The sequence below is a fragment of the Phyllobates terribilis genome, unplaced genomic scaffold (assembly GCF_046119375.1).
Source record: "Phyllobates terribilis strain yellow unplaced genomic scaffold, ASM4611937v1 Scaffold_3__8_contigs__length_932513732, whole genome shotgun sequence".
Lineage (NCBI taxonomy): Eukaryota > Metazoa > Chordata > Amphibia > Anura > Dendrobatidae > Phyllobates > Phyllobates terribilis.
Genome location: NW_027362763.1, coordinates 205,599,516 through 205,613,819, shown reverse-complemented (window position 1 = coordinate 205,613,819; position 14,304 = coordinate 205,599,516). Strand labels below are relative to the sequence as shown.

The following is a 14,304-nucleotide window of genomic DNA, read 5'->3' as shown; positions in this document are numbered from 1 at the left end:
ACAAAGACACCACGGGGTTAAAAACAGTGAGTTGACCATTCTTCAGGTGTTTTCTGCTCTGAAGATGCTCCATTCTTTATAATTAAAGTCCATATTATAAGGCTCAAAAGACACCCAGAAGACGCCAAGGCATTTTTTTAAAATGTTTTGCCAAAATTTTTGCGTCAAAATCTCAATCGTTAAATGGAGTTAAAAAATGTCACTAAAACACCAGTAAAAAAGATGCCATTAAAAACGAAAAAATGTTAAAAAAAAATTTGATGGTTATAAACTTAATCCCGTTCATCCAGGATGAAGGACATTATTACAGGAAGGGGCCCAGGATGAAGGACATTTGTACAGGAAGGGTCCCAGGATGCAGGACATTATTACAGGGAGAGGCCCAGGATAGGGGGCATTATTACAGGAAGGCGCCCAAAATGGGGAACATTATTACAGGAAAGGGCCCAAAATGGGGGGCATTATTACAGGGGGGGGCAGGATAGAGGACATTATTGCAGGAAGTGGCCCATGATAGGGGACATTATTACAGACAGGGGCTAGGACTGTGACATAATTACTGTTTGTTAGACAATCTCCGCATGTGTTGCGTCTGTCTACCACAACAAAACATGCAGCCGCATGGAGGCAAACATATTAGCAGAGCACACAGAACATACTTGAATAACACTCGAGCATGCTTGGATAGCATGTTATCCGAGCACGTTTGCTCAACGCTAGTGGTAATATATGGTCTGGTCATAGTGAGGTGGTGTTCCGCACATATTTCTCTTCTGGCTGCTGAGGCCAGAGATTAGGTGCAGCAGACAGTTGAGGTGACAGATGGACGAGTGCTCGTTCTTTTCAATTTGAGCAGGTTCCTTTAGTACTAATTTTAAAAACTTGTAGGAAATCCTTTAATACCATTCACCATAGTAAGAAGTGACTGACCGTGACTGGAACAGTGTGCACTGGACAGGAGGCAAATAGACTGTACATGCAGGTATATGCAGGGCAAGAAGAGGAAAGCGCTTTTACTTTTAGTCCCTGTTACTTGTATTTTGTGGATGAGGAAAGTGTGAGTCAAAATGGGTGTGTTTTTTAAAAATGGGCATGACTTTAAAATAGGCATGGTTTCTTAACAAAAACAGGGAACCTGTTAAAAAATTGAAACCCACCTCTGAACGTGCCCCATCCTGGCCCCTTCTTATAATAATGTTCCCTATCGTGGCCCCTTCGTATAATAATGTTTGCCTTGTGTGTCTGCCATGACGGTATTCCTATGAAGACAAGCCTGTGGCTGGCGCACATAGGAGACTGTGATTTTTAATATATACTGCAATACTCTGGTATTGCAGTATATATTATAAGCAGGGTCAAGTCTCCTGAGGGGACTAATAAATAAAGCAGAAAAAAATGTTTTTTAAAAATAAATAAAAAAATATATAAAACTTCAAATTAATCAAAACATCATATATACACTGTGTTCCAAATTATTATGCAAATAATATTTTCTCAGATTTTCCCAAATTACCTATATGAATTGCAGTCATTGTAATTTTCCAGTCAAATAACTATTAGAGTACAATTGAAAGGTTTTTGTACAAACTGCCTATGATAACAGTATATTTTTCAAAAAATAAAAACTCAAACTGCACTCAAAATGCATGTTCCAAATTATTATGCACAGCAGAGTTTTCAACCTTTTCATTTTAATAAAGAACAAAAAAATTGTCATTTTTGAAATTATAAGCATTAGCAGGTTATTACAAACTGAAATCAAACAGTTTTCAACTCAAAACTTTATTCTAGGTGATGTTACATTTGCACATAGGACCCCTTGTTCGAAAGGAGCTTCTGAACTCTCTCGTCCATTGAATTTGTCAGGTTTTGGATGGTTTCTGCTTTAATTGTTTTGCATGAAGACAGAATACCCTCCCAGAGCTGTTGCTTAGATGTGAACTGCCTCCCGCCATCATAGACACTTCCTTTGATGATGCTCCAGAGGTTCTGAATGGGGTTGAGGTCAGGGGAGCATGGGGGCCACACCATAAGTTTGTCCCCTTTTATGCCCACAGCAGCCAGAGATGCAGATATGTTATGTGCAGCATGAGACGGGGCATTATCATGCATGAAATGATCTTGATGGTCCAGATGGATGGAGTGGAGGATGGCTGGTTGATGGACACCCCATGCAAACACGGCTACGGCGCTAACAAGGAGGAGGTGGAGTAATGTTTTGGGCTGGAATCATGGGGAGAGAGATTGTCGGCTGTTTTAGGATCCCTGAAGGGGTAAAGATGAACTCCATAATGTATGTTGAGTTTCTCAAACAGCACTTCCTTCCATGGTTCAAGAAGAAGAACTGTGCATTCCGCAGCAAGATCATTTTCATGCATGATAATGCCCCGTCTCATGCTGCACATAACACATCTGCATCTCTGGCTGCTATGGGCATAAAAGGGGACAAACTTATTGTGTGGCACCCATGCTCCCCTGACCTCAACCCCATTGAGAACCTCTGGAGCATCATCAAAAGAAGTGTCTATGATGGCGGGAGGCAGTTCACATCTAAGCAACAGCTCGGGGAGGGTATTCTGTCCTCATGCAAAACAATTAAAGCAGAAACCATCCAAAACCTGACAAATTCAATGGACGAGAGAGTTCAGAAGCTCCTTTCGAACAAGGGGTCCTATGTGCAAATGTAACATCACCTAGAATAAAGTTTTGAGTTGAAAACTGTTTGATTTCAGTTTGTAATAACCTGCTAAAGCTTATAATTTCAAAAATGACCATTTTTTTGTTCTTTATTAAAATGAAAAGGTTGAAAACTCTGCTGTGCATAATAATTTGGAACATGCATTTTGAGTGCAGTTTGAGTTTTTTATTTTTTTTAAAATATACTGTTATCATAGGCAGTTTGTACAAAAACCTTTCAATTGTACTCTAATAGTTATTTGACTGGAAAATTACAATGACTGCAATTCATAAAGGTAATTTGGGAAAATCTGAGAAAATATTATTTGCATAATAATTTGGAACACAGTGTATTCCAAAATTGTATCAATAAAAATGCAAATTTGGCAATGCAAAAAATACCCCCTATTGACTAAATGAATTAAAACAATATGGGTTTCAGGACATAGCGACACATGCAAAACATTTTTTATGAATTTCAGAGATTTTTTTTTACACCACTTTAGTAAAAAAAAACTTGTACAAATTTTGTATCTCTGTAATTGTATTTTCCTGGAGAATCATGTTGCTGGGTCAAAAATGGAAGGCAAAACTGGGAAAATCCCTTGGTTGGGAAGAGGTAAAGAGTCAATTACTTTCAAAATGTACATGAATCTGATACCTGCTCATCAATATTTTAACAATATCACCAAATGGTCATATAAATGTAGTGGTAATAGACGTAATTTATGGAAACAAACGACCAAGGCTACGACATTTTCTTCTGGTATAGACACTCTCTATCCCATAAAGTCTTATGTGAACTGTAATACTTCAGATGTAGTGAATATGGTCACATGTGAACAATGTCATGTGCAATACACTGGTTATACTTCCCGCCCTTTGAAGATAAAAGTAGCAGAATATATCGGCTGTACCGAGATCTGTGCAAACTACCATAAGTGCTCTCTGTCAGATGTATCTAAGCATTCCTCTACTCTACAGGTTGTTGGGTCTGAGTGTATTAATAGACCCAGGTAGAGTGGGATTGGAGTAAACTATTTCTTGCACGTGAAACATATTGGATCTTTGCGTTAAATACCTGAGCATCAGTGCTTTTAGCTTTTATTGCTATTCTTGTTCATGTTTGATTAAACTTGTGTACGGAGGACACGTGTCTCGGGTTCCCTACTCATATGTGAATTTTTAATGAAGTTGAAAGTAAAGTGATGTTTTATTATTTTAATTTCTGCTATTTTACCCAAGGACCAGCTTGGAGTTTTTCGTGCACCATATTGATGGACTCTGTCTGCACGTCTTCACTCTAGTAATGAGCTGATGTCAATCTCTGTATCGTACATGGGCTTTCAAAATGTGGCCACAATAAACCTAGGGAAGCTGCTGGCCCCATATCATGACACCCTCTCTGCCCAGCCAATATGATGTCCATATTCTCTAGTCTAATAGGATATATGGACAGGAGTTGTCTTCATTAAACAACCCCATTAACAAAATAAAAACATGATTCAAAAAGAAAACATTACTTCATTTTATGATACTCACTCCTTGCATGCCATCCTTCATCGCAGCCTTAATATCATCCTTCCTGGTTAAAGTGTCATAAATTTGTGTGAGAACAGAGCTATTCTCGCTTCTAGATCTGGGGGTGTATAATGCTGGCTCTGGAAGATCGCCCATAAATCGCAGTATTATCTTCCAAACAGTTAGTGATGCCTGAAATGAAAATACAATAATTTCCACACAAAATATAATAAATGAATGGATAAAATCCTATTTTCACTTAAACTTTCCAGGTTTCTCTCATGCTGTACCAATACTCGTAAAAGAAGAGTGAAGATGATTACCTGTTTCTCAGAGTATTTATGTACAGTACTTCATATGTTAGGTAGGCTTTAGATTTATCAGATACATTCCTTGGTTACCTACAGTAAATAAGTATTGAACACGTCACCAATTTTCTTAGTAAATATATATTTAAAGATACTGTTGACATGAAATTCTCACCAGATGTCGGTAACCATCCATCCAATCCACAAAGGCAAATAAATCAAACCATAGATGTCCATGAATTAAGTTATGTGTAATAATGAGAAGTGACACAGGGAAAAAGTATTGAACACATGAAGAAGAGAGCTGCAAAAAGTCATGGAAAGTAATAACACCAGCTGAAATCTATTAGGAATTAGAAAGCAATCCTGCCTGAAAAATAATATCAGCTGATTCAACTGATGACCTATAAAAAGGTGTCTCATTACCAAGGTGCCACACAAGAAACATCTTAGGATGCGTAAAACCAGTGAGCTTCCTCACGACCTTTGCAAGCTTATTGTTGCAAAATATACTGATGGCATTGGTTTCAGAAGAATTTCTAAAATACTGAAGGTTCCAGTGAGCACTGCTTGGGCCATATCCCGGAAGTGTAAAGAACGTAATTTTACCATAAACCGGCAATGACCAGGTGCCTCCCGCAAGATTTCAGACAGAGGAGTGAACATCTCATGATGGGTAAAATGAGTGAGTTGTCTAAAGATTTTCATGTGTTCAATACTTTTTTCCTGTGTGTTTTCTATGGTTAGTTTTCTTGGCCTGTGTGGATTGGATGGGTTACTACCGACATATGGTGAAAATTTTACGTCAATAGCCCCTTTAGAAATATATTTACTTAGAAAATTGGTGACGTGTTCAATACTTATTTCACCTGCTGTATACCGGTATGTCTCCTATCTGATACATCCTCATATTTTCTGTATTTTTCTTTATATGTATATATTTTTTGTCTATCTGTATTCAGGTGTCTTATACATGGAAAAAATTATGAATTTCCTGTTCAGTATACCTTTTTTGTTGTCTAGATTTATAGTACATTGCATTCATCCACTATGTACGGCAATTGGGATCCAGACACTTAGCTACGTTCCCACGATTAGGTTTTGGTGAGTTTTTGATGTTGCAGACTTTCTGCACCTATTAAGTAAATTAGTGCATTTTTTACATGCGTTTTTATTGAGTTTTTGACTCTATATTTTTGTCTCTTTTTAGGGTGTCATGTTTTAAATAAAGCTGCTTTGTTTTTGATACTTCCTGGTATTTGGCTTTGACAAAACTTTATTGATACACTTAGGTGCAGATTACATGCATTTTTGATGCATTTCAGCAGCGGAAACGCACTTAAAATGTATGTGCTTTTTTTACCTATAGATTTTCTGCATTTGACATGTTGTGGATCTGAAACACGCACCGCAGATCAGTTTATGCTGTGTAAAAACAAAGCACAGGGGGTGTTAAATTTCTATAAATCCCATCCACTTTGCTGGAACTGTAAGACGCTGTGTTTTTGATGCAGTAAACGTATGCAGCTTCAAAAGCTCATTGTGGGAACGTATCCTTACAGTTTCAGCAAAGTGGATGGTATTTAGGCCCACTTCACATGTACAGTACAGACCAAAAGTTTGGACACACCTTCTCATTTAAAGATTTTTCTGTATTTGCATGACTTTGAAAATTGTACATTCACACTGAAGGCATCAAAACTATGAATTAACACATGTGGAATTATATACTTAACAAAAAATGTGAAACAACTGAAAATATGTCTTATATTCTAGGTTCTTCAAAGTAGCCACCTTTTGCTTTGATGACTGCTTTGCACACTCTTGGCATTCTCTTGATGAGCTTCAAGAGGTAGAATCATAGAATCATAGAATGGTAGAGTTGGAGGGGACCTCCTGGGTCATCTGGTCCAACCCCCTGCTCAAAGCAGGATTCACTAAATCATCTCAGACAGATGTCTGTCCAGCCTCTGTTTGAAGGTAGTCACCGGAAATGGTTTTCACTTCACAAGTATGCCCTGTCAGGTATAATAAGTGGGATTTCTTGCCTTATAAATGGGGTTGGGACCATCAGTTGTGTTGTGCAGAAGTCAGGTGGATACACAGCTGATAGTCCTACTGAATAGACTGTTAGAATTTGTATTATGGCAAGAAAAAAGCAGCTAAGTAAAGAAAAACAAGTGGCCATCATTACTTTAAGAAATGAAGGTCAGTCAGTCCGAAAAATTGGGCAAACTTTGAAAATGGCCCCAAGTGCAGTTGCAAAAACCATCAAGCGCTACAAAGAAACTGGCTCACATGAGGACCGCCCCAGGAAAGGAAGACCAAGAGTCACCTCTGCTTCTGAGGATAAGTTTATCCGAGTCACCAGCCTCAGAAATCGCAGGTTAACAGCAGCTCAGATTAGAGATCAGGTCAATGCCACACAGAGTTCTAGCAGCAGACACATCTCTACAACAACTGTTAAGAGGAGACATTGTGCAGCAGGCCTTCATGGTAAAATAGCTGCTAGGAAACCACTGCTAAGGACAGGCAACAAGCAGAAGAGACTTGTTTGGGCTACAGAACACAAGGAATGGACATTAGACCAGTGGAAATCTGTGCTTTGGTCTGATGAGTCCAAATTTGAGATCTTTGGTTCCAACCACCATGTCTTTTTGCGATGCAGAAAAGGTGAACGGATGGACTCTACATGCCTGGTTCCCACCATGAAGCATGGAGGAGGAGGTGTGATGGTGTGGGGGTGCTTTGCTGGTGACACTGTTGGGGATTTATTCAAAATTGAAGGCATACTGAACCAGCATGGCTACCACAGCATCTTGCAGCGGCATGCTATTCCATCCGGTTTGCGTTTAGTTGGACCATCATTTATTTTTCAACAGGACAATGACCCCAAACACACCTCCAGGCTGTGTAAGGGCTATTTGACCAAGAAGGAGAGTGATGGGGTGCTACGCCAGATCGACATGGTTTGGGGTGAGCTGGACCGCAGAGTGAAGGCAAAAGGGCCAACAAGTGCTAAGCATCTCTGGGAACTCCTTCAAGATTGTTGGAGCACCATTTCCGGTGACTACCTCTTGAAGCTCATCAAGAGAATGCCAAGAGTGCGCAAAGCAGTCATCAAAGCAAAAGGTGGCTACTTTGAAGAACCTAGAATATAAGACATATTTTCAGTTATTTCATACTTTTTTGTTAAGTATATAATTCCACATGTGTTAATTCATAGTTTTGATGCCTTCAGTGTGAATGTACAATTTTCATAGTCATGAAAATACAGAAAAATCTTTAAATGAGAAGGTGTGTCCAAACTTTTGGTCTGTACTGTACGTGTCTCTGGTATGTGTAGCATCCGTTTTTAAATGGACATGAGACACGTATCTAAGCAAAACAATTTTAAATTTTTCTAAATAAGCTTCTTATTAATTTCAGTTGGAAAACACACCCACTGTGCACATGGAGCTGTTTTTTCAATATGGAAATAGAAACAACATGGCAATTCTTAAGCTGCTTCTGCATAAAAAAAAGTTCTATATTTGACTTCTGAATCAACTGAAGCGATAAAAAATTGCCCCTTGCACACAAACCACAATGAAAAAAAACAAATAAAAAAGGCAGTTTAAGCTTTTTTTTAACTTTAAAGGGAACCTGTCACCCTTTTGAGCTTTTTGGGTTAATAATATGGGCATACAGGTTGTATACAGCTGAAATTAGTCATACCTGTATACCCCCTGGATGCGGCCTTTTATAGCTTTACTCTTCCAGGCTATGGGGCGTAGGCTGCCTGGAAGATAAGATTGCCTTCGGTAATTATACGAGTTTTCTCCTGCCCTTCTCTTCAGACGTCCCTTTGACGTCATGTGCGGATCCGGAAATCCCGCACACTTCCGGTCCCAGTGATCTTTGGCGCACAGTAAAGGTGAATTCCCCATAGTGCAGAGGCCCCCGCCCTACCCATCATCACAAGTTTAACTGTATCGGTATCCTATACAGTAGAAAGCAATGATGAAAGAGGGAGCGTCAGCTGATGCTTTCTCCTCCAACATTCTTCTTCGGAGACTGACGTCTCAGCGCAGCGGGCGCCATGACATCACTACACGGCGCCCGCTGCCAGAGTTGTATGCTGGAGAACGAGGAGGAAAGGTGAGTATTTTTTGTTTTGTTTTAAATCACTGAGTACATTGTGGTAGCCATATTACTGTATGGAGGACTATGGGATACACTATGGGAAGTGTTTTCCTTAATAAAATTGTCTATTTTAACAATTACTTTGCGGGCACCTATACCGCCTTTATCACATCTTCTTACTATAATGTATTATATTAGGTGATAGATCAGTATAAATGAGGCTAGGTTCTCACGATGAGTATTTAGTGAGTTTTTGATGATGCAGATTTTGTGCACCATTTCTGCACCCATTTCAAAAATCTGCAACATCTAACACTCACCAAATACTCATTGTGGAAATGTAGCTTGAAACAAACATTTAAAAATCAACATATATTTAATATAAAATTGACAACCTACTAGAACATCACTGTGGTCTTCATGATACAAAAGTGGTTGGTGCAATGTCTTCCGTATGTAGGTATCTGTAGCTGAGCCTTGAAAGTAGGTAGCTGCGAACTTCGGAAACGTGAAATCAGACAGGTGGTCCACCTCTTTCTCTAGCTCTAGAGGGAGTGTGTCCAGGTCTATTTCATCTAAAGATGGTGAATCCAGGTCCTTGTGGAAAAATATTGTTTTTTTTATTAATATATTTTTATTAAATATGTTTTATGCCAATAAACACATTTATAGAATATAAAATGGTTCACTTTGACATTTACCATGAGAGGTAAAAACCCAAACACTTGCTCCACCATTGCCAGGTTTTCCCTCTCTTGTTGTTGTAGAAGCTCTTTCTGCACCATATTCCTTTTCTTTTGCATTGCTATGTCTTGCTGGTTTAATAAATCCTGTGGTAAAAAAAAAAAATCTAATTTTAAATATAAATTGACTATTTTTTTTGTTACCCTTTTTTAGAAAAAAGAAAAACATATTTTACACAGATTGTTCCCAAATCTTTAAGTTGAGTCTTATTGGAAAAAAAAGTGCAAATTTTAGTTTCTTCATCGGATATTTTGGATACTGCCCAAATGCCAGAACGTTTAAGCTAGCGGCTATACAGTGACAGCGGTTCTAAGAAAAGCTGTGTGGCAAAAAAAACATCTGTTCAACTTGTCTGTAACTTGTTTTTGCCTAACAATTTTAGAGCTGTGATTTTTTTCTCTAAAAAAAATGGCCACAACGCAGAGAAGTTGCACGCAAGTCGCAGTTGTATGTGACTCACTTTCAAGACTCTGGCAAGTAAGTCCCGTGAGATCTGTGACCAGCAACAAAAAATCCAACTCATTTGGAAACACTTGTGCCTCCTTGACGCAGCTGTGCGACACAATTGGAGAACATCATAAGCGATGTCACAATGTGACTTTAGTGTTGCGTGACACATGTTGCAGTGTAGCCCTAGCCTTAGTCCACATCTAGTCTTACTTACATTCTTCCTCATCCTCCGGTACCTATTACGAGCCAGCATACCCCTGGTGTAAGTCTGAAGAACAAGAATAGCTGTCTTCTCCTGTGCAAGGCGTTTTCTTAGTAGATAACCTCTGCATTTGGCCTGTAGTTTAGAAATGATAGCTTGAGATTTCTGATACTGGAGGCGTACATGTCTGCTTCTTATAACTGCTTGCAGTCTTTGGAAACCATGTTGCATCTGAAATAGAAGAGTTAGAACTTTAGAAGAAGTGACCATTATAATGGACTAAAATATTTAACTCAGCAATGATAAGAAACGCCATTCAAGGAAAAAATAATACCTTGAGGTAGGACTTCCTATCACGGTAACCTCTCCATGCAGCTTGAATCTTCACAGCAGACTTTTTCTGCTTAAGAAACAGTTTCCTGCAAAGTAGGAAGACACTTTAAAAACCACGTAAACAATTGCAGCATTATTGCAGAATTAAATAAATAACACAATAAAAATATACTGGAATAAAAAATAATCAACAATCAAGAAAAAGTTTGCAAAAAAATGTACGGAAGGCATAACAAAGATGTGACAAACGTTATGGTGCCCCTACACCTTTCATTGCAGTCAGTTCAACAAGCGCTATACACATGCACACCCGATTTAACTCTACAAGGGAAGAGTGGGGCTTATCTTCAGGGAAAACAAAATGATGGCGTATATGAATTTGAAATACTTGATCCTTCTTTTCTGTGGCATCATATGTCAGAGTAGACTTGAGAGGCCTCCATAGACATTAGAGGGTCAACCATTCACTAAAAAAATTGGTGTGTCTGATCAATTGTAATATGCCTGGGGGCCTTTCTGATGAGAGTTCTAATGTGACAAGTGTTACCAATTATTTACTGAGTAATGATAATACATATATTACTCATGCAAAGAATCTGCAAGAAAATTGGTTATTGCCCTAATATAGATCGCAATAACATCAACTAAAGACTCCATAATACAGGTTGAGCAGAAATATTGAATCTTTATCAGGGCTAGCTTCATGCTAAGTGTGACGCTGAGTCACTTCTCACGGATGAGCCGTGACTCGGGATAGTAGAGTCTGAGGTCAATAGCCAAGAGGGTACGTCAGAGGGAAGAGACAAAGTCGTAGTTAGGTAACGGTCCGAGGTCAAAATACCAGGAGGATAGCGGATCATAACAAAGGGGTTAAACAGATGGATGGTCAGAACGAGGTCCAAGGTCAGGCAGAGATACATCAACAAGCAAAATACAAGGCACAGAGTAAACTAACTACACTTAGCTGAAACTACGGCTGACAGCTATCTGGGACTGCCAGCTCAGTTAAATAGTTGAACAATCAAGGGAAATGGGAGCACCTGACGAGAGCTCAGCACCTCCCAGCCTCAGATTGGACGGCCGAGCCGTCAATAAAAACACAGGCGGCTCAGCATGCCCCTGCACCAGACTAGACAACTGAGCTGTCAATCACTATACAGACAGCTCAGTACCCCCCCCCCCCTACTGCACCAGACTGGACAACTGAGCTGTCAATCCCTGCACAGACAGCTTAGCACAGAGGGGAGGAATCGTTACACTAAGCTTATTTGCTAGAAAAAGACGAGTTGTCGGGTACTGGCTTAAAGTGTGCATTAATGACATCTTTTCAGGGAATGTAGGAGCGGCCAATACTCTTCTAAGAGCACATCACACAATAATGACATCAAAATAGTTTACCTGTCTTTAAATCCCCTTAGCACTCTTTGTATGAGAATAGCACTGGATGTGATTACGGTTTCACGTTCCACCTCTAGTTTTGTATCATGTTGATCCTAGATAAAGAACAGCAATAGACAAATACTTTATTTCCTTGCTTATACGGTGATATAATTGCACAAAAGGTATAAAGCAGGATAGAAACCTGTATATACCGTGTGTTACATTATTATAATGAAAATTTGTACAGGAGATAGATTATAGATTTTTGCTGACCATTTTTTAACCATTTCAATGCAGGGCCATTTTCTCCTTTTCATGACAGGCCTTTTTTTTGTCTTTGAGCATATGCAGGTTTTAAGAGCTCTAAAAAATGTTGCCTTCAGACATTCAAATAATGATTGCTTATCCTTTTATTCGTGATGTCATTTTTGTGTCAATTTTCTATTATTATTTGGCAAAAATGTTGAAAGGAAAAAAAGGAAATGTGTCTATTTTTCACATTTTAATTTTTTTTATGTCTAAAAAGGACCACTGAAATACATTTTAAATTGTGTTCCCCCTTCCATGAATATTATGTTTATGTATCAGACACACATTTTATTTTTGTTTGTTTGGGGATTTTTTTGGGGAACAGTGCTAGAAACAGCAATTCGGACGGGCTGTGGCTTTTAATTTTCATTTTGTTTCATCTATTTATTTATTTTTTCCTACGTGGTACATTTTATATTGATTTTTTTAATTTCACACATTTTAACTCCAGTAAAATCATAAAAATACCTTTGGGGAGCATTTCAACATTTAAATGTATTATTATTATTATTGCGGACTTCTCTCGTTACTAGGGCTGGGATATTAGACACCACTAAAGGGCATATTCAGTTGAATTGACTCCAGAACTGATCTGAATCTGCTGAGATCTAGCAGTTCCTCCCAACAACTGGAACTCACATAACCAATAGGACGAGTGGATTAAGCAATGATTCTGCTTCCTACTGTATATACACGGCGCTTGATCAACTCTGTGTATACAGTGATTAGGAAAATGCCATGCAAAGAAAGACTAGTACCTTGAGGTATGTGAAACTAACAATGATGTACAATATATTTACCAGTAGTTTTATATAATATTTTACCTTCAAGAAAAGCTTTGTCTTTCCTACTTTCCAGTCTTCATTTTTTCCTATGACTGCCCTAATAATATCCATGCAGCAATCAAGATGATCCCACTAAAACAAAAAGAAATGGTAGATTTTCACAAAAACCATGTGATAACTGTCAATACACTGATGCCGGGAGGGTTATTCTTTTCTCTCAGTATTTAGTAATTTGTGTGCATGATGGTGTCACACTTTAAATTCTGATCAAACCAATTAAATTCATACATTTTGTTTTCTTCATACAAATGATTACTATAGGATTGACTATGGCACTTGATAGGAGATAGGGTGCAAAATAATGGAAGTAGGTTTTCTGGACTGCTGATTTAAAATGTGAAATATTTGGTTGTAATAGAAGGCAGTTTGTTCTCCAAAAAGCTGATGAGTGGTGCAATAAATTGTGTCTGCAGCCAACAGTTAAGCATGGTGGAAGTTCCTTGAAGTTGGGGTCTGCATTTCAGTAAATAAAGTTGGGGATTTGGTCAGAGTAATGATGTCCTCAACGCTGAGAAATACTGTCAGATACTTATCCTTCATGCAATATCAGAAAGACATCTGATTGGCTCCAAATTTATTCTGCAGAAGGACAACAACCCCAAAACATACAGCAATCATTAAGAACTATCTAGAGTGTAAAGAAGAACAATAGTTCCTAGAAATCATCATCAAGATATGTGATTAGTTTCCAATAAAATATGGCTATAAGAGATTTCAAAATTATTGCATTCTGTTATTTTTTACATTTTATACAGAGTCCCAAGTTGTTCAGAATTGAGGTTGTACTATTCTCGTCTTTTACTCACAATCTCGAAAGGATAGAACATGATAGCCACTGCCTTCTCCTACTTATTCATAGAAAACAGCTAAATTAAATTGTCATTGAGATCCACTGACATCATAGACTTAATTTATATATACATTGCGGATTGTTTCCATTTGTTTTTTTTCAGCATAAAACTGTATGTATTTAGCTAAATAAAGTATCCTCAGTATTTACAGTTGAAACACTCCTTATTCTTACATACCTCTCCCGCACTTGTACTTTTCGATGTTTGAGAAACAGAAAATCAAATTGCTTGCCGAATATTTACCGCACCCATTTGTGCCAAATGGGCTCCAATAGAGAGAGCAATACAGGAGGGGGCAGGAGGCAAGCGGAGCTGGAAGGAGGCCCCACATGACCGGGATGGGCCAGGAGGTAGGCTTGTAAGATTTAAAAGAAGTGGGGGCTCGGGATTGGGAGAAATGCCCAGGGGGGCTGGCTTAAGAAAGCTAAGGGGGGGATATATAAAAGTGGGAGGTGGGAACCTGCCATTCAAGGCACGTAAAGAAGAGGACACAACCACAAAAGTTACAGTTACCTCATGGATCCAGTGGATGCCCTCTTCAATTAGCTGCGGGATGCAGC

The 14,304-nt window shown here is 38.6% G+C and overlaps 1 protein-coding gene across 2 annotated transcripts in view; it reads right to left on the bottom strand.

The window, feature by feature from the left end:
* Positions 1–14,304, bottom strand: part of MYO7B (myosin VIIB) — a 255,392-nt gene that overhangs the window by 117,483 nt on the left and 123,605 nt on the right. For both annotated transcript variants that reach the window (XM_073674582.1, XM_073674581.1), the window contains exons 18-24: positions 12,873–12,965; positions 11,758–11,852; positions 10,361–10,445; positions 10,039–10,257; positions 9,332–9,460; positions 9,030–9,227; positions 4,219–4,389 (exon numbers count right to left, since the gene is read on the bottom strand). In XM_073674582.1, coding sequence (XP_073530683.1) covers positions 4,219–4,389; positions 9,030–9,227; positions 9,332–9,460; positions 10,039–10,257; positions 10,361–10,445; positions 11,758–11,852; positions 12,873–12,965 — 990 coding nt within the window. The remainder of the gene's footprint in view (positions 1–4,218; positions 4,390–9,029; positions 9,228–9,331; positions 9,461–10,038; positions 10,258–10,360; positions 10,446–11,757; positions 11,853–12,872; positions 12,966–14,304) is intronic.